General features: G+C 38.0%; 1 protein-coding gene across 6 annotated transcripts in view; it reads left to right on the top strand.

Annotated features, from left to right (window-relative positions):
• The first annotated feature begins 3,443 nt into the window (after positions 1-3,443).
• LOC132108228 (serine/threonine-protein kinase BRSK2-like) overlaps positions 3,444-26,121 on the top strand; it is a 153,482-nt gene continuing 130,804 nt past the window's right edge. For all 6 annotated transcript variants that reach the window (XM_059514904.1, XM_059514921.1, XM_059514896.1 and 3 more), the window contains exon 1: positions 3,444-3,694. In XM_059514904.1, coding sequence (XP_059370887.1) covers positions 3,604-3,694 — 91 coding nt within the window. In that variant the 5' untranslated portion in view covers positions 3,444-3,603. The remainder of the gene's footprint in view (positions 3,695-26,121) is intronic.

Raw genomic sequence — 26,121 nt, 5'->3', positions numbered from 1 at the left:
GGGGATGGTTATCGGAGTTCTTATGGATTCTGGACTCATACTACTTTGGCCAGGAGTATTGTTGTAAAGTTAAAATGCCTTTTTAATGGGTTTGTTTCTTGCATGACATGCAGCTTTTTACTTCACTTCACATCACGATGTAAATTTAATGGACTGGATTCATGTGGATTATTTTAATGTTTTTATCAGCTGTTTGGACTCTTATTCTGACAGCACCCATACACTGCAGAGGATCCATCGGTAAGCATTGGTAAGTGATGTAATGCAAAATTTCTCCAAATCTGTTCCATGAAGAAGCAAACTCAACTACATCTTGAATGGCCTGAGGGTGAATGAATTTTCAGCAAATTTAAATTTTTAAGTGAACTATTCTTTTAAAGTGCTATCTTAAAGGGTTAGTTCACCCGAGAATGAAAATTCGTCCATCTTCTACTCACACTCGAAGCATCCTAGGTGTGTGTGGCTTTCCTTTTTCAGAATAATCCAATCAAAGTTATATAAAAAAATTTACTTGCTCTTCCAATCCTTTAAATAGGGGAAGCGGGTGTTTGTTGTCAACAGTTCAGAAGACGTGAAATAAAGTGCGCGCATCTGTTATAAAACGTCCCTCACACGGATCCGTGGGGTGAATAAAGGCCCCCTGTGGGGAATCCATCTTCGTTTTGTAGGATAAATATCCAGATTTCAAATGTAATAAACACTTTTTTCTCACTTCTGCTGACTGTTGGGAACTGGAAGATGAGTGCAGATTGTAGATGTGAGTGCCCTGTTACAGATGTATCCTGAAGAGGGCATTGCAGCAGTGTCACAAGCTCAAAAGCACAGCCTGCATTGGTCCTGCATAAGGAGTTATCAAACCCAGCTGCAGCTGCTGCGTCTAGATACAGGACATGCAAACCCACCTCAGTTAAGAGAAGTTTTGTACACTTTTATTATATTGCCCTATAGAATTTCTTTATTGCAAAAACGACACAACTTCTAGTGAAAGTCACCTTATCTGTGCTAAAGGTTAATCATCAAATTGGAAGGTGAATGAAACTAAAGAAATAGAGTGGAACAGTGAAAGAGAGAAAGATTAGCTTTCTGTATAGTTTCTTATTCATGCTGAAATTAATAGTATATACTGAACGTAAAGAAATGCACAACTAATTTATCATTAATGGCCCTTGCTTGGTAGCATAAATCTGCTTCCGTGGGAATATATTTAGATGCGACATTAGCCTATATATCAACAATTAATAGAAGAACATTAGCCTAATATTCTTCCCATCATCCCTCTCATTTGAGTGAATGAGTGAGTGAATATGAAATGCAGAAGTCAGTAATTTCATACAAGAAGCGAGACATTCACAAAGAGTCTTAAGTCTTGTTTAATGCAATTATTAATCTGGGACTCTCACAACAGTTTACAGCATATGATGATGTCAATAGCCATTAGATTTGACAAAATATATAAGCCTATAAGTTAGTAAAGGTTATGATGACTTTTAATCACATCATGTTTCATAATAATTCAAAAGAAAAAAATATTTGATATAGCTCTTTTTCAAAGTCTTTTTAAGTTCTACTGGAAAAAAAGTGCCAAACTAATCAAACTTCATGAAGGTACTCATTATTCAAAGAGATGGAGCTTTAGTGTACAAATCTCTTCCAGCCCTTTAATGTATTTGATTTTCTTTGAGCACTGAGCGTGTCCAGCCTTCATTTTAGACTGAGTAAAGAGAATTACCCACCCTGCCATTTCTATTTCCCCCTTTAAAACAAACTAAAACTTCAGAATATTTTCAATGGATGGAACGGATAATTACCTGATTCAGTTCTGCATAGCTCTTATCTGTTCATAGAGAGACAGATGCAGTTTACAAGTCGCACTCTCAACAAGAGAGTTAAAAGGGAAAGGATGGAGAAAGGGAGGATGAGAGGATGAGATGATTAGATACAGCCTGGCCAGGTGTTCTGAGTGACTTCAAAGTCTTGAAGAAGCTCTGAAGTAAGTTACCTGGGAATATATTGAAACAAGGCCAAAATCTCAGTGGCACCTGATTCTCAAAGAGTAGCTCGGAGTCACGTGACCAGGTCAAAGCAAAAATGTGTTCTTTTTGTATGTTTTTTTTTTTTTGGTGTATTAGTAAAATCTTTTATTAATTTTTTTATTATTTTATTTTTTTAATCCATGTGATTTGAAAAGTATAACAAAATGGCAATTTACAGATAATGTTAAAACCCAAATCATTCCTTTTTTCTTCTTCTTTTGACCAAATATTTTAAGTAGCCTACCTGCTTGTAAAAAAAGTGTATATATTTAAAAATATGTGTTAAGTGTTAAAAAAGAAGACTATAAAAACGTAATAAATGAAAACATTGTGAGTGAAACGAACTGCTTACACTTCAAAATGTATGACTGTCGGGTGAAACTATTTTGATATGAACTGTTTTTCATTACAAAAAACACATAATAAAATACATATCTTAAATACATATCTTAAAATCTTGTTTGTGTGATTTAGCAATTTTCTAGCAGTAAACATAAAACCAATAAAACTGAATGAATGGCTGACACAGTCAACTCAATTTGTGTAAACGTTGAGAAAATATAATGAGGTTAAGGCCTACATTCCCAATGCTGTAGAAAGGGTCCAAATCATTTATTTATTTATTTATTAGTTATGTGTAATATCGAACTTATCAACAGAGTTGCATGCAAAATATGCAACACAGATTATTGTTATGAAAAATGAGACAGGCTATGTCTTTTTATTTTGTTTATACTGATTCAAAAGGTTATGTCACAATTATTGATTGTCGTATTATTTAAATTGATAAATGCAGAAGGTCAAGACCTTTGCGCTTTGACATCTGAACCATAGTGGGAGGGAACATTTACCCGACACGTGACGTGTTTAAAACTAAGATAGCCCTAAATTATATGCCAGGTTAATTTCATGTCAGTTAATAGTTTATCAAACACATCTAATATGTCTCACAAACATGAGATTCGTCGTGCCTCTAATTCTTCGTGCAATATCTAGCTACTAAATTGAAAGTAGCTATACATAGATTAATTATAAATTCATGTAAATTCTCTAGCTTAAAAAAAAAACATTATAAGCACAACGCATCATTTGAAATCAAGGTTTATAATGTCTCGTATGATTCAGTATTACGACGCTAATCATTATTATTATTATTAAACTCTTGAGTGTCTATGATGAGAAACGTGTGTTAAGCGCGCACACACGCAGGCGCAGGCTGAGCATCACACGCGCGCGCGCGCGCGCACACACACACACACACACACACACACTGACTGCTGTGAGATTATCAGAACGCTCGGCAGCAGAAATAGAGAGAGAGAGAGAAAGAGGGAGACGCGGAGGAGACTAGAGCAGCAGCCCCAGCGATTCTTAAGCGAAGGAGAGAGAGTGAGAGAGAGAGAGAGAGAGAGAGAGAGAGAGAGAGAGAGAGAGAGAGAGAGGCAGAGGCAGAGAGAGGCAGCGTCTGGAGCAAGAGCTGGGCGGGGAAATAACTGCGGTACTGAAGAAATACTTCATTGCCGAACTGCAGAAATTGGTCGGCATTGCAACTTCGTCCGTGTAAAGCAAAATGTCATCGTCGGGAAAAGACAACAGCTCCCAACATGCGAATTACGTGGGACCGTATCGCCTGGAAAAGACGCTCGGCAAAGGACAGACAGGTTTGTCCTTTTGTGTGTTTGAGATCAGGGATGATGACACGCGCTGCTCACTAAATATGATGCGTGTCTGTGAGTGCTGACTTGTCATTGTGTAGAGAGGTTTTCCGCAGATTAAGGACATTATTGCCTACTTTTCTGACCTTCCGGTGAGCTCTTATCAGTTGCAGAATGCTTTTTGGGTGGAACAAGTTGGCAAGCGTTTGTATTTTTATCATATAAAAGGAACTTGGTCATCGCAAATGACAGTTTGGCTTTGCGGCTCCGCTTTGCTTCTGGCTAATGCCGTTAATCCAGATTTGTCAGACAACGGGATGTGGTTGGTTGTACTTGCAGGTCTCACTGCTGAATCTATTTGTCTTGTGCAAGATCTAGAATTGAATGTTAGACATCAGGGTACCGGTGGCCCTCGGACAGTTTTGTTGCATCCGTAGTGCACCATGTGTTCAACCTGACTCTCTCTGCACTCTGGTGGTGCTGAAATACAGTGCTGAGCTTTGAGGTAACCTATAAGGGAAAGCAGGCTTGCTTTAGTTCTGCTGAAAGCCACTCAAAAGCTGTTGGCTGTCTTGTGCCGTTTTAAAAATCAATACCATAATCATCCAAGTTGATTTGACCATATAATGCATGACAAAAAGGTTATTCTTATGTTCTTATAGCTAAGAATGGCTTGAAGACATGGGAGTGTGGAAGAGGTATTGATCTGGTGGCAGTTTTTGTACTCTGTGTTCTGTGGCCAGTGGCCTCTTCTGGTGTGGCTTTGGTAGAGAACAGTTACTGAGTCGATATCCCTGGCCAGACAGATCCAAGTCAAGTGCCTGCAGCTGTTATTATGCGACACATGAACTGCAACTGTTAAGAGTATAGATTGACTGTTTTGAAGAACACTGATGCCAGAGGTCTTGGTAGTCAGGTCTTCAAGTTTTCATGTTTCCTGTTAAACGTAACCAGCATGGCTGAACTCTGTACAGTCATAACTTTGTCATTCAGATGAGTTGTTGACAATTTATCATTTATTATTATAATTAATGAAATTGTAATTTTAGTGTTATGGCTTATAGTTTGTGTCCGTTAGCTTTTAAAAGCTATTTATGTCATCATTTCACGTCAAAATTAACTTTCAATGTTTAAAAATTGCAGTCTCTTAATGTGTCCAAATATACTAAAGCAAAGCAGTACATTGAATCAGTCTGAATACACATGTCTGTTAACAGTAGGCAAATAATTTGTCGATGGTGTACCGTGTCCACTGAGATTCTGAAGTCCATTGTAGCTGAGGAGCTGTCAGATTTGAAAAATGCAGAAACGTGAGGCTGGTGGATCTTTTCTAGTGCTAGAGATACCAGGAAAGTTGTACTTAACAATACTTGAGTAATGATTTTTGTGATTGCTGTTTGAATGTTACAAGTCAAATAAAATACAGGTGATAGGAGAGGACCAACATGGTGTGTGTTCGTATATCAATGAATATATGCATTCTATAGACCTGCATACTTGAAGTACACAATTCATCAACAGTTGAGAACTACATTTAGTACATTAATTCAGTACTCTGACAGAGCTTCTTTTTTTTTCTTTTGTGAGAAAATGAGCCAAAAATATTGATGACTCACCTTGCACTCTTTATCCAATAAGAATCTCCCTGACCACCTGCTTCTGTCTAGCAACAGCTGTTAGAAGATCATGGGTCATAGCTGTGGTGGAAACTAAAAGGTTTTGGTTATACAAAAATAGTCCGATAATCAACCCCTCAATATGTCTTGCCCCAACTTCCAATTTAAATACAAAAAATACGTTGTCACGGGAAAATATACTGCAATCATCAAGTCATTTCATTCGGTCTTAAAGGGATGGTTCACCCAAAACTGATAATTCTGTCATCATTTACTAACTCTCCTGTCATTAGAAAACTGTACAACTGAATGTAGTATATTCCTTGAAAAATGTCTTTGGTTTTTTTTTTTGTATGTATAAAATGGTTTGCTTACCACCATTCTTTATAATATCTTTTGTGTTCCTCAGAAGAAAAATTTATTTGGAATGACATGAGGGTGAGTAAATGATCAAAGAATTTGAGTTTTTAGCTGAATTATCCCTTTAAAAAAACACTAATTTCTCAGTTAACCATAATATGCAACCAGTGTTGGCAATGTGTGTATATGATGTGATGACTGTAAATGCATCCATCGTTTGTTGTTCAACAGAAGAGATGGCACACATTGTTCATTTGCGAATAGAACGCTCTTTCAGCAAATAAACTATTGGCTCCAACTCTTAAAATAAATCCTTGTGTAGCCTGTGGTTAGAAGAGCAGGGTGCTTCTGACTAGTTAGCGGAGGGTATTCCTGCATGTTCAGCCGCCGTTGGCATGGCTGCTGAGAGAATCCTGCACAATAAACACCGCTTCCCAGTGCTGCCGCTGCAGAGGAGAGCCCATATGTCATGAGTGAGACTCACACAGAGAAAGAGGAGCTTGGGGGAGGGTAGGGATAGATGGGAACGGGGGGGGTGGTTTATGGGATGAGGGAGAGAGAGAGAGAGAGTTCTCAGAGCTAAAACGGGACCCCCATGGGAAACAGTAAAAAGGACGCTCTAGTTTAATTTACCCCCTCCCTCAACTCCTCAAATAAAAACGGATGTACGTGCCTGTATTTTTGCCTTCCCTGTTTTTTTGTGATGCTTTAGCCATCTCACATAGCATCCTCGCTGCTTGAGTCAGTTGAAAGTAAAAGCAGAGGAGGATTACAGGAGAAATCAAAGGCTGAGACAGATTACTGCAAAACAATAATGTTTCAACAATACCTGCTTTATGAGAGTCATTCAGTCGCTTTGTATTTTGTTCTGTTCACATCTGCACTACTCTGTTAGTACCCTCGTCTTCTCCTTCTCTCACCCCATCAGGGCGTCCCAAAGGAGGTCTGTTAATGAAGTGACGAAGTCCCTGAATCACGCACGCTATCACAGGCAGAAAGGGAGCCCTCTTGCTGGGTCAGGGTTAGATGGATTGTATGGGCAGGCTCCATGCAGAGTGGTGTTAGAGCCCCAGGCCTCCACTGCACTTCCAGCATGGACATGGAGATAATCAAGCTGCTGTATACATGTATATACACACTCTTTCAGAGCCAGTGGGTGTCGGTTACTGCAGAGGTGCTGGTGCAAGGCAGATATGAAGAGCCACCGGCAGAACCACATAAAGTATGGTTATTTTGCTGCAGTGCACGTAGGGTTCATTTCAATCCAAGTTAATACTTCCACATGTGGGACACCATTGCTCCTCTTTGCCAGTATCTAAAACAGAGTTTTAGCATAGGGCTAGATAGAGACACTAAACAGAATTGTGAAAATGATGTCTACAATTGCTGGAACAAAAAGATAGTACTGCCCTAAACTCATGCTCTTGTTTAAGCCAATGTTGCTGTGCCAGACTGGTCGAGACGCTCAAGCAGTGATGTTTTAATATGTTTTTTGAAACAACTCTATGAATAACCTATGAATATCTTACTTGGGATGGGGGACATTTAGCATAATTTTAAGCCGGTGTCATATACTATGGAATTTAGTATATGCAAATGATGCAATTATTATTATTATTTTAAAATATTAATATATTATATGCTTCTCCAATTTAAAGGCATAGTTCACCCACAAATATATATTCTGACATCATTTGCTCACCCTGATGTTTTAGACATCAGGGTGAGCAAATGTTTTTTGTCCATACAATAATAAACAGATGGGTCCCTCCCTATTGACTTTCAGTGTATGGGCCAAAAAAAGAAAAGAAAAGTAGGGCTGCAACTAACGATTATTTTGATAATCGATTAATCTGTCGATTATTTTTACGATTAATCGATTAATCGGTTTATGTACTTATATTTTAGTTTTTCCCATTTTTTCCCCAAGTAAATTATTAATAAATGGTCTTTATCATTCAGCATAGATTTAAGAGATTTTAACCATTTTGCACTGTCATATCCTCATCAAAAATATACCTGGAGTTGTTTTATTGTGTTAGTAATCCTTTGTCGAACTCTTCTGCAATCAGAACACTGACCCATACTCTAGCAAATTTCACAAGGAGATTTCAAATAATGTTTTCACCATGGCAGTCCTTAGAGCTCCTAAAGTAGTTTAACATCCCGAACAAAGCTTATTAAGGAATCTTTCAGAACATATTTTCACGAAGAATAAGGATAAAACAGAATAAAATTGCAGTGCATTGTATTTTATTATTTACTGTGAAACAGCTTTATAGCTTTTGCTGTGAAATTGTAAACAATCCTTCAAAAAAAGTGCCAATGGCATGAAACTAGGGCTGCAACTAACGATTATTTTGATAATCGATTAATCTGTCGATTATTTTTACGATTAATCGATTAATCGGTTTATGTACTTATATTTTAGTTTTTTCCATTTTTCCCCCAAAGTAAATTATTAATAAAGGGTCTTTATCATTCAGCATAGATTTTTAAGAGATTTTAATAATTTTGCATTGTCATATCCTCATCACAAATATACCTGGAGTTGTTTTATTATGTGTTAGTGATCCCTTGTCAAACTCTTCTGCAATCAAAACACTGACCCATACTCTAGCAAATTTCACAAGGAGATTTCAAATAATGTTTTCACCATGGCAGTCCTTAGAGCTCCTAAAGTAGTTTAACATCCTGAACAAAGCTTATTAAGGAATCTTTCAGAACATATTTTATCTTTCAGAACATATTTCTTACGAAGAATAAGGATAAAACAGAATAAAATTGCAGTGCGTTGTATTTTATTATTTACTGGGAAACAGCTTTATAGCTTATGCTGTGAAATTGTAAACAATCCTTCGAATAAAGTGCCAATGGCATGAAACCTGAATGGAACTCACAATTTAAAGTAAAATCCATCAGAAGGTTGTCCAGAAAAAACGGACACACAAAAAACATGCTGTGTGAAAAAGAGCAGTGAATACTTAGAAAAAAAGTGCTTTTTAAATATCTTTAAACATTTACCTCTCTCATTCAGTCATAATTAGGCTGCACGACTGAATTATGAACTGGTAAACGACAAACTGATCACAGAACATGTTTGTAAAGCTTTAAATGTTAACTGTTAAAAGCAATGTTATCAGCTTTTACAACTAAACATTTGCAAACAACATTGTACTGGAGAATCTGCACAAATAAAAGGCTTAGGTGCCATTCACATATCGCGCCTAAAACGCTAGGCGCACCCATAGACTGTGCGCACCGCTTTCTCCTCCTTTCCAAAGCACTCGTGCAGAAGCGCCCCTGAGGCGTCTGCCTTTGCTAAGCAACCATGACGTGCTCTCTCCTTGAAGACGCGGAAATTTCAGCAAGGATAAATGGATTTGCAGCTCTAAAAATCGCTTGCAGTAGCTCTGCTACTAAATTTATTTCAAAATGGAAATCCATATACAGCTATGATCAGCTGTTCATTCATCTTGGCTGAGCTTTTAACGTTGTTACGGGAAAGGATGAAGCTGATTATTTAGTTCTTGTCACATGACCCGCGGTGCGCTTGCTGCATTCTGAAAAGTTGAAATGTTTTTAACTCGATGCGGTGCGCACGCGCCTGGAAAAACGGGTGCGTCGCGACCGCGTCGCTTCCATTATGAGCGCGCATACTGCGCGCCTACATTGGAAATAACTAACATGAGCGCGCAAAAGACGCGATATGTGAACGGTCCCTTAAACAGTTCAGTAGTGCAGAGTTTACAGGTTAATCTTCTTTTTTGAAGGCTCAAAATAAAGTACTTCCACATCCTGCTGAATGCTGCAGAGACGCCGTTCGGGAAGCACGTGACATAAAACGAGGCCAGCTATTGGCTATTCGCTACTTCTCCTGTTGTACTGGCTGAGTAAATCCTCCGGTGGCTCATTACTGCCACACTTTGGTCACCGCAGATTTGAAATATGCACGAAATAAGCCGCTTACGGCAAATAAATTATTTAGCAACGAATCGATGACTAAATTAGTTGACAACTATTTTAATAATCGATTTTAATCGATTAAATCGATTCGTTGTTTCAGCTCTACATGAAACCTGAATGGAACTCACAATTTAAAGTAAAATCCATCAGAAGGTTGTCCAGAAAAAAAAATAGGACACACACAAAAAACCTGCTGTGTGAAAAAGAGCAGTGAATAATACTTAGAAAAAAAAGTGCATTTCAAATATCTACATTTACCTCTCTCATTCAGTCATAATTAGGCTGCACGACTGAATTTTGAACTGGTAAACGACAAACTGATCACAGAACATGTTTGTAAAGCTTTAAATGTTAACTGTTAAAAAGCAATGTTATCAGCTTTTATGACTAAACATTTGCCAACAACATTGTACTGGAGAATCTGCACAAATGAAAGTCTTAGGGGCCGTTCACAAATCGCGCCTAAAACGCGTGGAAAACGCTAGGCGCACCGCTTTCTCCTTCTTTCCAAAGCGCTCGCGCAGAAGCGCCCCTGAGGCGTCTGCCTTTGCTAAGCAACCATGACGTGCTCTCTCCTTGAAGACGCGGAAATTTCAGCAAAGGATAAATGGATTTGCAGCTCAAAAAATCGCTTGCAGTAGCTCTGCTACTAAATTTATTTCAAAATGGAAATCCATATACAACTATGATCAGCTGTTCCTTTCATCTTGACTGAGCTTTTAACGTTGTTACGGGAAAGGATGAAGCTGATTGGTTAGTTCTTGTCACATGACCCGCGGTGCGCTTGCTGCACTCTGAAAAGTTGAAATGTTTTTAACTCGATGCGGTGCGGTGTTGGAAATAACGAACTTGAGCGCGCAAAAGACGCGATATGTGAACGTCCCCTTAAACAGCGAGTAGTGCAGAGTTTACAGGTTACTCTTCTTTTTTAAAGGCTCAATGTAAAGTACTCCCACATCACGCTGAATGCTGCAGACATAGATATCATATGATGTCTATGGCTGCAGAGACGCTGTTCGGGAAGCACGTGACATAAAACAAGGCCAGCTATTGGCTATTCGCTACTTCTCCTGTTGTACTGGCTGAGTAAAACCTCCGGTGGCTCATTACTGCCACACTTTGGTCACCGCAGATTTGAAATATGCACGAAATGAGCCGCTTACGGCAAATAAAAGTTATTTAGCAACGAATCGATGACTAAATTAGTTGACAACTATTTTAATAATCGATTTTAATCGATTAAATCGATTCGTTGTTTCAGCTCTAAAGAAAAGCATTAAAGAAAGAAAAAAAAGTATTAAAACATTTTTCAAAATATCTTCTTTTGTGTTTCTTAGAAGAAAGTCATACATGTTTGGAATGATGCATTGGTGCGAAATCATTTCTGGGTGAACTGTCACTTTAAATACAGTGGCCTGTAATATAAAGATGGACCTGTATTATCTAATTGGTTTCTTTGATTAATTGAGTGAAGTTATTGTTTAATATAGTTAGGAGGGGAAAATTAAATTACGCTCTAAGAAACAACATCTTCATCACCACAAAGAATGTTTTGTGTTTTAGCCTGAAAAGCCTGTTTGAAATGTCAGCTCTTGACTGTCTTGCTGGGCTGACTTTGTGGACAATTTGTCAGTGTGTTTTTGTCTGAGGGGGATTCTGTCTCGCAGACATATTCCAGCCTTCAGTTGGCTCTCATTTAGTAAGTGGCGGATAGCAGTGGTTGGTTGTCATGGCTGCACCCCCTTCTCACAAGCCTTTTCTCACAATGGCCATGCTTTCCATCTTCGGGATCAGAGGCAGACAGCAACAGTCCACATAGGCTCTTTCCCACCATTGATTTATGTAGATTACATTCAGTCTCCGCTATTAACACTGGAAGACGTACACAGGAATCTATAAAGTCTTCACGTCATACGCAAGAAATGATTCCTACAGTAAAATATGTGCAGGGATGATTGGTAGAGCAGAGCTGATTCCATCTGATGGCCTCTCATGTGGGATAAGATATATTTCTAATTTAAGGTTGGAAAGAATTGCCAACATTTTACTACTTGTTTACTACGGTTAAGGCAAGGCAAGTTTATTTATATAGCACATTTCGTACACAATGGTAATTCAAAGTGCTTTACATAAAAGAAAGTAAAATAATAATGAAGAAAAATAATAACAAGAATAAAACAAGCAATTTTAATACTTTTAAAATTATTAAAAAATTTACTTATTTAAAATGAATTTAAAACAGTTGGAAAATGATTTTACATAAAATAAAATAAAAAAACAGTGAAAATATAGTGCAATCAGTTCGGACATTGCACAGTGCTCATTCAATAAATGCACAGCTAAACAGATGAGTTTTAAGTCTAGATTTAAATGTGACTAGTGTTTTAGCACATCTGATCTCTTCTGGAAGCTGATTCCAACTGCGGGCGGCATAGTAACTAAAGCTGGACTCCCCTTGTTTTGTGTAAACCCTTGGTATTTCTAACTGACTCGATCCTAGTGATCTGAGTGCTCTGTTAGGTTTATATTCAGTGAGCATATCTGAAATATATTTCGGTCCTAGGTCATTTAGTGACTTATATACGAGTAAAAGTACTTTAAAATCAATCCTAAATGTAACTGGAAGCCAGTGTAAGGACCTGAGGACTGGTGTGATATGCTCAGATTTTCTGGTTCTAGTCAGAATCCTGGCAGCAGCGTTCTGGATGAGCTGCAGCTGTCTAATGGTCTTTTTGGGAAGGCCGGTGAGGAGCCCATTACAATAGTCCACCCTGCTGGTGATAAAGGCATGAACAAGTTTCTCCAAGTCTTGGCTGGAAACAAAACATCTAATTCTTGAAATGTTTTTAAAATGATAGTATGCTGATTTAGTTACTGCTTTTACATGACTACTGTGAAAACATATTTGTTCCCCTTGCTGGGAGTGGTCCACTATCATAAATATATTGTATATTTATTGCTCATTCTTGTCATTCTTCATTAACTTTATTTCTGCTGTGTCCTTCTTCTTGAGCCTGGGGAGCATCTTAGAGAGATTCCATGTTTTCCCTGCGAGAGTTTTGTGGCCAAATATTTTCATGGTGAGAAATATATTATTAGTTGTGCTAGTAGTGTTGTTGTAGATTAAATGGTGTTGAGAATGTACTATATATGGACACCAAAAACAGTTTTTAAGTAATTTGTTAATAGTGATAGCATAAGGTCATCCATTGCCTTCAGAACACAGAAAAGAACACAGATGGGCTCATAGTTTGGCAGATGTAACATTATACACTAATTAATAGTAACTTTGGTATGTCTTCACCCTTGTATTTTTGGGTATGATTATGAAAAAAAAAACTGTGAATATTATAAACATAATGTAACAGTTTTTTAGTTTTTTTAGTTTAGTTTTATTCCCAGCAAACTGAACATGTATGGACAAAAAAAAAATCTGCACATTCAGTTCAGTGTAAGTTTATTTGAATAAATGACCCTAAATACAAAAGTCACAAAATTTCAAGAAATACTTCATAGATAATCCAGTATTTCCATCAACTCAAAAATTTAAATGGGTCAAATTGACGACAAGTGCTATTTTCTTTCCTGCTTATTTCCTATTGAATTTGATAGTTAGGGGAAGGGGCATTCATTTTCTAGAGAGTGTTTGATTAGACTATAAATCTGCGTAGTGAAGGACGACTAGTCAGTGTTTTCCAGAATAGAAAGACTAACCTTAAATGTGAAAGTTTGCTAAAAGTAAAAGTACACTAGCTTTTGACCTCAAAACACATTTATGCTGCGTACATAGTCTGTGGAAGGTGATGTACATTGTATTGTGTAGTTTTGGTGGTCCCCTCCCCTTTCCCCACTGCAGAAAATTGCACCCTACTGCCTGAAGCAGCTGTGAAGCCTTTTATGTGAAGCCTGGTGTTGTCCTTTCCATGTTCCTCTCTCTATCTCCATCACACCATCCCTGTCAGCAGCGTCTTCTACCTTTACTACTTGCAGTGAATGCTGTGTCTGCTATCTCTTACTCTACTCTTTGGGCAGTTCTAACGCATTCTCATCCCAAGGCGTCATATACTGACCCTCTTGACATTTCGTCAACATCCTACGCATATGGCACCCTCTAGCGTCAATATGAGACACAGATTATGGGTTAAGGTTAGGGTTAGGGTTAGGGTTAGGGTTAGACCGCTAGGAGGCGCCTTCTGGCCCATTTTTATCTGCTTCTAATATTGACGCTAGAGGGTGCCATGTGCGTAGGATGTTGACGAAATGTCAAAAGGGTCAGTATATGACGCCTTGGGATGAGAACGGTCTGGCAGTTCTGATGTGACTTGACTTGCCTTGGAAAAAAGCATCTGATCAGAAATGGGTCATCCAGGAGCAATAATTACCCAACTATCAAGCTTACTGTGGATTGTTGTGTATATAAGTATCCTGAAATGCTAACAGTACATCTGAAGTGACACAGAAGTCCAAACAGTGGGTAACTGCTCAACAGATGGACTAATTCTTGGTTTAATTAGGATAGATGTTTAGCCTGTAGCTCGTGTAAAGTGAAAGTTCAAGTCAAACCAGAGCCTGTGAACACAGATTAATGGGAATACTGATAGTACATGGACAGGGAGAGAGAGAGAAGGGGTGAAATAAGTGAAAGGTACAGAAAAAGATGAGGAAGGAGAGAGCAGTATGAAAGAGTTTGAGTGGAATAGATTGTAGAGAACTTGAAAAGGGAGGGGAGATAAACATACAGTGTACAAGAGGGAGAGAGAAATAGTTTAAAGGGATAGTTCACCCCCAAGAAAAATCTTTTTGCATTTGCTCACACTCATGTCCTATCAAACTCGTTGGATTTTCTGTCTTGAGTAAAACAAACAAACACAAAAGGAAATTTTAAGTAGTGTGATGGACCTGGTCACTCTTTGTTCATGAAGCTACAAGCTTTAAAGGGTTCATTCACCCAAAAAGAAAGATTGTCATCATTTATTCACCCTCATATCATTCCAGACTTGTGATACTTTTGTTGACTTCTGTCTCTCCATTGTAAGTCCATGCAAACAAAAATGTGACACTTAAAAACTTTATAAAGAGATTCTAAGACGTATCCTTATGGATCAAGCAGTTCAATCCTAGTCTTCTGAAAAGACATGATCTCTTTTATAGGCTGAACATATTAAATTTAGGCTTTATTCAAATAAAACACTGATGGACGCTCATCAAATAAGGTAAGCTGAAGCTCAAAGTGCTTGTTGCGAATCAGGCATGTTAGAGCACATCATATATGGTAAATAGAAGCTCAACATATGTGCGTTGACCAGTGACTGAATCACAACAGATCAAAATTTCATTCACTGATAATTTTCTGCTCCACTGAGCTGTTAAAAAGTTTTGTCTGGGTCATAGTCCAGAACTAGATCAGTCCAGTTTGTGAACATTTTGTGAACTGGTTCTCTGACTTATTAAAAGGATCCAGCTCCCAAGAATGATTCATTCATTAAACAAACATTGACACTTTCTCTTATGTTACTCTCTTATGTTATGTCTCTTATGTTACTACAGAAAACTTGGAACCAAGTGCACAAGAAATATGAATCATCTTTATGGTAATTTTGAAGCCTGATAGTCCCAGCCCTCATTTACTAGATACATAATCATTTTAAATAGTGTTCAGTGTATACTTCAGAAATGTACCTGTTACATTCCAAATGCAAATTTTGAATGAAGTAAGGGTGAGTAAGCACCATCAGAATTCATTTTTAGGTGAACAGTTTTTTTTCAACAAACTGACTGCTTGCATTACTGCAAAAAGATGGCACATATTCAAGCACACTTATCAAAAGAACATGTCAGACTCACCCAGTTACAAATGACTGAAGGCTAGACCAGCACTTTTATCACAAAGCACGCTGAAAATAAAAATGATAAGACAGCGTCACAATAAAAATGTATTCATTCCTTATTTTCTTTGGGTGCCATTGTGCTAGTACTGTATGAATGAAATGAGGTGGCATGTCTTTTTGTACGATTGATTGATTGGTAAAGAACCCACAAGGGCTGAATATCCTGTCCAGATGGTGGGGTTTGGTCAATAGTCAGGTGGTTGCTGATGCTTAATGGCCCCTTTATTCGTAACCGAATGGCTTCAGTTTCGCTTACTTAAGAGTAAATTAGAGGGGAGAATTTACAGGTCAAAATGAACTGGGTTTGAGAAAAACACCCAGCTTATAGACCAGCAATTTGCAAATCACAGTTTCACATAGTGTTAATATGTTATGTGTGGCAGTACTACATCTTTCCAACCAATCGCTGCATGTGCAGCACTAACCCAGCAATAAAATAATAGCCACACACCTCTTTTTCCTTATGTCTAAGAGAAGTTGAGGGTTTCTATGGAAACCGGGGGAGGCTTCATGCAATTTTATACATCTGTTTTCTGGACGGCTGTGCCACATGGTTCCTCGGCCTTGCCTGGAGGGTCCAGCTATTGATTGTAGCTTCTCTGCCTGAGCTATTAGAATGTGAATGAGGATCTCCCCCATCCCTTAATGTCTGTTGAATAATGCCTTTCAAGGCTGAATTTGAGCATGGTCCTTGTCTGATATTATCTGTAAGCTCATAATTTCACACCTAATGGCTGGATCTGTACCAGTGGGACTTTTTGAATGGCCAAGGTTCCTGAACTGAACATACAGTTAAATGGTTCTTGGTTATCTTTGTAGGGAAGACCTGATTTTTTTTTTTCTATAATGTGTTAAGATGCTTTCTTACTTTGTGGCACTGAGAGACTTTTACATGTTAATCTGTCAACCTGGCATATCAGTCTAATATTCACAGTTTTATTTTACATGTAGTGAGTCATCTCATGGGGGCAGGGTGTTGAGATCACATGACCAGCCAAATACTATTCGCTTTATCTTGGGAACTGCTTGGTTATAGGACCCGTTCACTTGAGAAATTAACGAATTATTGTATGATGATTTTCTTTTGTTGAACAAAAATGGTCCATATAGAGAAAATTTGTGTTTGCACCACAACATTCTTCAAAATACTTTTATTCCACACAAAAAAAGAACATAATGTAACGTTTGGACCAACATGAGAAGTCAAGATAGTGGAATTTCCATTTATATACTGCAAAAAATACAAGTGTGTCTATCACTGCAAAAGTCCAAGACCACTGCAATATTGGCTAGTGCAGCATAAACAAGACAACAAGGATTGAGAAGGCTTTAGAAGGACTGAAATTAATGGCAAAAGTATTTTCAGAGATACAATTTAGAAATCAGTGGGAAATCAGAACAAAGGCTGCTTATTTTGACACCAACACAACACAGGGAGAGGGAGACAGAGGGATGAAGAGTTATTTATAATGTAAGCATTCTTCTCCAACACTTCTTTGAATGTTTCTCCGAGCAAATGCAGGTTAAGCATGTTATTTTTCAGTGCTTTCATTAGTTTTCCTGTGGCACTGCCTCATTAATTCTCTGCCTTTCAATGTAGCTCATGGTTAATATAGTTGTAATGAAATATTCAGCCGTTTCTCCTTGAGGAATGTATGAGGTTTGTTGCTCTACAGGGATCAATCACACACACAGTTCACACACCATAGCCATTTTCCACCATTATTTGAATGCGGGGTTTACAGGTTCATGTTGGGCACATGATCAGTGCTGAGCTATATTGGTATAAAGCAAAAAGTAAAGGATTGTAAGAGAATCAGCCAGCATGTTTGCTTTAGGACACTGAAGTCAAACTCATTTAATAGCAAGCTTTGGTTGCCTCCACAGCCAGTCTGTCCTGCGATAGAAGTCACAGAGCTTGTAGATAGATACACAAGATACAGAGCATAGTTACATTGATGCATTGCATAGTAATTCTGTGAAGTTTCATTCCACATACAAGATGTAGTGAATACTTGCTCTAACTGGTTTAATAATACACTCTTGCTTATTTTTTGTGTGGATTGAACAAGTCATTAGCTTTTACCGCTTATCTTTATTTAAATTATTATTAGGACTGGGTAATGACCGCTTCCTGATACACTTCAGATTAAGTTCTGATTCATAGACTATTCAATTTGATTCCAATTTTCTTGCATATGAAATAATTTCTCAGGTCTGATACACTCTGGCCATTTTGAACTATTAATTCAAACAACCTGCTTATAAGAGTAGTTTGTTTTGGCAATTGGACTATACTAGTAGTCAGTGGTTAAATTGGCTTTTTTGCCCTTATTTACGGTGGTCATCATTAAAAATCGCTCCATAAATTGACTTAGTGTTTTACACAGGGGCTATTATTAAGGGGCTGTTTTTCCAGTATTAATGTGTAAGGTAAGGTTGAGTAGTTATTCAAACAAAGATAAATACATTACAATTTTTTATTATTTTTTACCTTTAATGTTAACAAGCAGGCAACGGATTTCACCCTCGGAAAATGTATGAAATTGAGCATGTTTAAAAATATTGGTCGGCAAATATGTAAACATCTTTTTAAACAAGAAAATTATGTTGATTTAAGAGAATCAGGGCCAATTTCTTTGGCAGTTTATGTTATATTTGATTTATGTTATATTTGATTCATAATTTGGGGAAGTCATGGCCTAGTGGTTAGAGAGTATAACTCCTAACCCTAAGGATGTTGGTTCGAGTCTCGGGCTGGCAATACCAAGACTTAGGTGTCCTTGAGCAAGGCACTGAACCCCCAACTGCTCCCCGGGTGCCACAGCATAAATGGCTGCCCACTGCTCCAGGTGTGTGTTCACGGTTTGTGTGTGTGTTCACTGCTGTGTGTGTGCACTTTGGATGGGTTAAATGCAGAGCACGAATTCTAAAGTATGGGTCACCATACTTGGCTGTATGTCACTTTCACTTCACTTAATCTCACCGACACGGGAGGTAATTACTCAACTCAATGCATCTTTCAACAACCTGAACAACACTTGTGCAGACATAACAGTTTACACGTTAAATACATCAGATTTACTTATTCACATACTACAATTCATGCATTCATCAGCTTCCAAATAGGAGTAAATGCAGGCTCCTCTGGTTTATGCTGTTTTTGTCTACAGGCAGCATGGTCTGCTGACCTCCATGTCATCACCCACTTCCTTAGTTGGGTTCCACAACTCTAGTGGTGGACCCACTAACTTTACAAACATCAAAGAGGACACATTGAAAATCTTCATCTGATTTCTCAGCGGTGAAACAATAATATTCATCGCTGAAAATCCCCTTTCACATCCAGATGTGCTCACAGCCAGTGTATCTACTAGTGGTGGCACGGTTCAACTTTTTCACGGTTCGGTTTGTTTCACGGTTTTAGAGTCACCGTTTTGGTATGGTTTGGTACGTGCTATGTTTATGGAAAAACTATACTTTCTAATAAAAAAGAAGAAGAATATTCTATCCAACTTCAAGCTACAGCACAAATAAATACAATAGAGTAAAGATACAAACAATAAGCAGTGATTTTCAGTTTTTTTGTAGTTTTTTTTAGGCAGGTCTAGCATAAGTTTTAAGGCACAGAAATTGAATAAAGTACAGCAAGTGCGCGCTATCAGCACCCGGTTGATGACGGAATAAATGACTGCTCATAATCCAGCATATGGCATTCACATTCATCAAGAGTGAATGGTTTGTCCAGTGTTTATTTTTCTCCTCATCACTGTTGTTGTAATGTCTGGGAATCCAGAATGCGCATCCATCAACAGAAAACAGATATTAACTGAACCCACTTTGTTTTACGTGCTATTTGTAGCAAACCATATTACAGATGCTTTGTCAGATTTAAGTTGAACCGTGGTCTCAGCGTGTGCCAAACCGTGTGTGGTGAACCGAACGGTACGGGTTTTTTTTTTCAGCGAACCGTGCCACCCCTAGTATCTACTGTGTGTATTAATTTCAGAAGTCCCTCTTTAATTGCCATGTTTGGGTTTTCCTTGTAGTCCCTTAAACCTTGTTTGACACTACAGTAGTTCATTGCCAGCATTGACAGCTGCCTCAATTCTTATTCTCCATAAAGCAGTGGCACTGGAGAGGGCCAGGTGTCAGGTGACAACAGATTTATTTGATCAAAAAGCTCTGGGACCATCCTGGACTGCATGCATGAATTAGTCAGATGTTAGATAATTATATACTTTTTAAATATTTTATTTTTAAATATCAAATTGGTGTGAAAACAAAACTGAACATTTTAGTAACTAAGCAGAATTGTATTAGGTTTAGTAACAATTTATATTGTTTACATGGTACAATTTCTGATAAGCTAATTTTTTTTATTGCTTGACACAAGTTTTATGATTTAAATTCAGTTCAGTGCTTGTGATTTGATTCAATATTGACTCATTTGGATAAATATTAGGTAGGCTACACAAGATAGGCATTCATTTTTCTCAAGACAAAAAAAAAACTAATCAGGCCAGACATATAATGCGTTTTTTTATTTATTATAACTACTGTATTTAACATTGTTCATTAGCTAGAGATCATCTGTTCTCGTGATGCTATAGGGATCTGTCACTTCACATTTACAAGCGCCAAAACGGTATTTATTGCTTGAATTTCGAAATAAAATTGAAAGAATCTGAGAGATGAGATTATTTTTTATAACATAAGTATCCTGCTCTGTCTTGTCTGTTGGTCTTCATGTCCTCTTTGCTTTGCGATTTTACTGTGCGTGAGAAAATTGATGTGTGGCGTCACATGAGAGCGCGAATCCATGAGAGTTGGCAGCTATGGCCTTAGCAGACAAATCAAATGAAAAACTAAACCGTGCGAGCGAGGCTACATTAGAAAATGAAGTTGTAGGTTGTGTTTGAATAATTATGTATCTTATTTATCTGAGGTAAATTAAACCAAATACTCACGTATGCTCGATTAAGGGTTAGACAGCACAATGAGCCCATCGGGCGGTTGAATTTAAAAGACTGATTTTGCAAGCCGTTCCCGGGTTTCCATGGTAACGTCGATGGTGGGTGGGGTGCTGAACAAGAGAACACAGGGATTAATGCATTATGACGTCTGATAATTCCATGTAGCTTGGGTGTTTCTGTGTAGTCTTGCTAATTATTCATTTCTCATATGTCATGTATTTACCAGGAGATGAAAAATAATTCAAGTGGAATAACAATATTTGGTGGAGACGGAGCTGAGCTCCGGCGTGGTGTGTTGTGGAACCGAGGAGGCGGAGCTGCGCTCCGGCCCAATTTAACCTATGCTAGTAGTCACAATTTTGATTTTCTAAAAAGAACTGGCTTATAAGTAAAATCAATATTACCAAGCCCTAACAGTTTTTTTTATACGTTTGTACTATTGTCATTCTTTAAAATTGTAAGTGTTCATGTGCTAGCTTCTACTACTGAAATTAATTACAACATGGACACCGTAATGTTACATGTCACCAGACTTGCTTTATTTGAGCTATGAAAGTTAATGACCTGTAATAATTTGTGCAATTGACTATAAATTATTCATCTGTTTCCATTTAAAGTTTATTTGCTCCTGTAGTGACTTTCTCATGACAGAATGAACTTTGTGTTGTAAATGACATCATGTTACCTGCCCTTCATATCCATATGGCCCGGACATGGCCAATGAGAGGTCTCGCTAACTAGATAACTGTATCAACATGAATCATTGTTTTTGATGTTGCCTGGTGCATCATAACAGGCAGGGCATACAGTTCAGAGACACTTTTTTTGTCCCATTTACCCCTATTAGAAACTAAAATAATCCATCCGTAGCATAACTAGAAATCCACCCACATATTAGAGTGTCACACACATACACATACACACACAAGGAACTTGTTCATTCTGCATCTGTTAAAAAATGTTAAAAACAAAACTACAAGAGATTGCAGAGCACCGCCTCAGGCAACACTGGGGTTGTGATCTTTCCATGATGTCAAGACCCTCACACCCCGTAGGATACATACAGATGGCCCCGCAACTGCTCGTGCGTGTCTGCATGTGCTCTCGTGTCCGTGCATGAGATTCTCCACAGCTTTTAGCATCTGCGCAAGCTTCTGATCAAATGGCATAATCAGATTAGGGAGGTGGGGAGGTGGGGAGTGGGTGAACAGACATTATTTTCACTTTGACCGTAATAATGACAGGTACTGTCACAGGCACATTGAGAGAGAGACAGTTTGGTTGCAAGCTAATTCCTGTGTGTGTGTGTATGTGTGTGTGTGCGTGCACACTGGGGTCTTTCTAATTTAGTTGTGCTCTGGAGTCTGGACTGAGGCGGCTCAAGGAGTGAGGCTGTGTTACTGCATTACAGCACAGGAACTGTTGCCAGACGTGTCTCCGTGGAGATGGTGCGGCACACATTCTGAGCACATCTGGCTTGGGCGAGTGCTGCCTGGTTCAGCATGGCAACAGCATCACACAACCCTGCAGACCGTCACAAGGAGGGGTCAGGGCCTGCTATGTGCTCAGGTTTTACCCCTCACACTGAATGCAGATCTGCTACCTCTTCTGTAGCCATTTTTGAGCTCAGTTCACACTGAGAGTCGAGCAGTGATTGATATACTGATCTGATTTAGGCCCTTGTTGTGTTGTTTTATTGTTGACAAATTGACTTATTAAACCCTGAATTGTTTAACCTATATTATTGATGTCAATTGTGATTACATTGGTAAATAGTGTTTCTTCTTATCTGCTGTGTTGCTGATATGTAGTTTCATAAGGTTGCGTGGCTCTGGAATGCGAGTGCCTTTATTGCTTTTTTGCGTGGTTTTATATTACCCATATTCTGCGTGTGCAGTCTGGCATTATTTCCTCCTTACATTAGCCACAGAGTGCTTTATGAAATATATTATTTTCAGCTGTACGGTTTATGCTGAGGAAGAAAAACCCTTTATTTCAGTACATTACATGTGGACATCTTCCTCTGCTTTCAGCTCCGTCACTATGGTTACAGCAGTGTTTGACTATATGTTTGTGCATGTGAATGTTTTGATTTTATGTGTTTAATGGATTGAGATTGCCATTGAATAACAGCAAAAAAAAAAGAAAGAAAATTGCATGTTAAGCAGAGCAAATACAATTTACAGTTCTAAATATTGACTGATTGGTTTAGCCTGTTATAGAAAATGGAAGCTCTATTGACTTGTTTTTGTTTCTATGACTATGACCATATGCACAGGAAAATTTAGGTCAGGATTTTTTGGTATATGTTGATATTAAATGCTTCATGTAGATTGCTTATGCCAGTAGTTTTATTTATACTTATTGTTTTATTTAGCAAGGGCACATTAAATTGACCAAAAGTGAGTCATTTATGATGTTACAAAAGATTTCCTCCTCAAATAAATGCTGTTGTTTTGAACTTTCTATCCATCAAAAAAATCCAGAAAAAATGTATCACAATTTCCATGAAAATATTAAGCAGCACAACTATTTAAGAAATGTTTTATATAGTACCAAATCATCATATTAGAATGATTTCTGAAGAATCATGTATAGACAGATCAAAGGAGATCAAGGAGGAGACAGGTTAATTAACACTGTAACATACTGTATTATAAGTTGAATGAAAAGTTACTTTATTGAAATAGAGGGCAAGTATGAGTAGTATTTTCACAAGTAGAGTGGGAAAAGAATGTGCATTATTCTGAATATTCTGATTACATGTATAAAGGAATATTCCAATGTAAACCAAAATGTAGATCTGTAAATGAAAGGCATGTACACCAGGTCAATGATAATGTTGATGCTGATTTAGAGTGGGTGAGGTATTAGGCATGTTTAGTTGGGTAGCTGGCTGAAAGCAGGTCATGTTGCCCCACTGTGTAACCAGCTGACCAGATGAGGGGGTTTGGGGATTAGTCAGACCCCCCACAGCTGCAGCCACAGCCCTGAGTAGAACAGATGGCCGTCTGCATGTTAAGGCAGTCACCCCCCCACCACCATAACACACAAGTACAAACACACAACATATGACAGAAACATCGTTGTGACATTGTGGTATGCACAACTCTAATCTCCATTATTCATGTTGCATGATTATGTAGTGATTTGATTGCACATCCTGTCTTTGACTGATCTGTGGTCGGCTCTCAGAGACACTCAGCAGACGTTCTGAGCTTGGGCAGTGTCACTTTGCCTGTGGCTCAATGCCAAACAGATTCAAGGGCGTCAGAGTGCTGGATCAAGTGAGGGGTCAGATTCACTCATCACTCCACACAGAAGCCACCCTCGCACCTTTGATGTGTTTGCTATGGAACTTCCAGACCTTGAAGTACAAAAGGCTTGTTTTGTGTGAACCATCTCTGAAACATTTATCATACCACAATAATATGAAGATCATTTGCGAATGTTTCACGCTAAAGTTGTTGGTTATAGTCATAATGATCATTTTGTTGTTCCAACGAGCCCACATTAATTGAATTGGAAAAAGGGTGAATGACATTATTCCATAATTTAGTTGATCGTGTTTAGCAAATCAAGTACAGAAATGCATTGGATGTTCTGTAATGATGAGAACATAATGAAATATTATTCATTATTTTCTTTCGCCAGCTTGCATGAATATGCCGTGCGTATTTCAGAAATGGCCTGTGGTGTTGAAACTGAACATGACGGACGGTATGACTCTGACCTCTCTCGCTGAGCAAGCATCACACCGCCAGCACTTGATGGACGATTGGCCATATTTACAGAATAATCAAAGTCTAATGAGGTAACAATTTGCAGATTTTTTTTTTCTTGGATGACATCCCAGATTTCTGAAGACCCCTGTAAAAGCACCCCACCCCCAGCTTTCCATCTCCCTCTTTGTCTGTTTCTCGTTCTCCCTCCATCTTTCTTCCAGCGCTTCCTTTGTGTTTGGCTGGAGAGCATGCCTGCTGGAGGGGGTCTATGACTCATAGTAGAGCAGGACTGTATTTTTAGCACTGATTCACCCCTTGCCATGGTGCTTCCTGTGAGGAATATGAAAACTCATGAAGCACATTTCTCGTAGCTCCATTATCAAGCATCATTTAACAGGTGCTTGGCGCTCATTTACAGAACGCGGAGCAGGAGCATGGGAATAAATGTCAGGATGCTTGAGCTCTGGTGTTTTAAAGCTCTGACTGTTTTAGAATCAACTTTGTGATTCATTCCATCAGTTGTTGCCATTGCAGTGATGAGAAACTGAAAAAGGAAGTCAATATTGTGACAGAAACGACTTTTTGACCTTTTCACTTTTGACATGGTTTGGCTCTCATGCTTCATTCTCTCTTACTTTCTCTACTTCCTTCTTTCATTGTTCGGCTAAACTCAGTCTTGGATTAAAGGCGATTATCATAGGCTGTGATTGCGGCGTGCTGTGCTGCCCTCCCCATTTTTCTTTGTGTTGCCGTCTTGAACCTCCCAAAGTAGTGTGGAACAAATGCAATGTAAGTAGATTTAGCAAAATGGGGCATATTTTATGCATGGATATGCAACAATCAACACAATCTGGACAATGATGAAGCTGCTGTTTTTAGCCATTAGGAGTTTTTACCACCTGCTGTACACCAGTGAGGCCCTCCTCTGACTATCAGCCCCTGCAGCGAGAGTGGCCTCAATTTAAGCAAATGGTGAGCCAGAAGTACCATTGATGTTTAATTCCCCTTGTGGCCGGTCAGTCATAATTTGCTTATGGTGGATTTCCACAAAGCTGTTTTTATGGACATGCAAAGTAGAGGATGCTTGAATTGCTCTCTCGTCAAAGAGCTAGGGACCTTTTACAAAGCGTACTAAAACACTAGGCCCTACACAAACTGGAAAAGCAGGAAATGTTTATTTGTTCTTCTTCATACTTCTTATGCTCAAAATTAGACAATATGGTAAATATGTAAAACAATGAAAAGAACTTTTAGTGGATGGTTACACTTGTGAAAATTAAGTATGCTTAATTATATTGAATGCATACTTGTAGTGTACTTCAAATTTTAATAGTATATTTAAAAAAAAACACTTGCAAATAATATTTTACTGAAATTAAAGGCCACTTTTTGAAACTTGTATGGAACTGTTTCTTAACACACTTAAGTACACTTTTAAAAAGTATAAATGTCCAAATAAAATAAAAATATATCATTGTTTTAATAATCTTTTGTCTTGGTTTGAAGAAGTAAACTTGTTGTGTTGATGTGTTTATTAACATATGTAAGGTACGTAATTATAATTTGATTACATTGTAAATTTAAATTACATTTCAAAGTAAATATATTTTAAATGTACTACATTGCCACTTCTTCATTACAATTGTGAAAATATAAATGTATTTAAATATACAAGTAAACATTGCAGTTAATGTAAATTTAAACCTGGGATACATTTTCATTTAATTGCAAGAAACATGCAACATGCAAAAAGTGTTTGAAAATATTCCATTCTGTCAACACTTAAGTATATTCTTTTAAAGTATATTATATCCGAATATAAGAAACAAATAGTGCATTACTTTTTTCATTTTACATCTAAACAAAAGCCTTCAAGTAAGAAAAATAAATATGTAAAAATCA

This window comes from Carassius carassius, chromosome 2, assembly GCF_963082965.1.
Source record: "Carassius carassius chromosome 2, fCarCar2.1, whole genome shotgun sequence".
NCBI lineage: Eukaryota > Metazoa > Chordata > Actinopteri > Cypriniformes > Cyprinidae > Carassius > Carassius carassius.
This window is presented reverse-complemented; position numbering and strand designations above follow the sequence as displayed.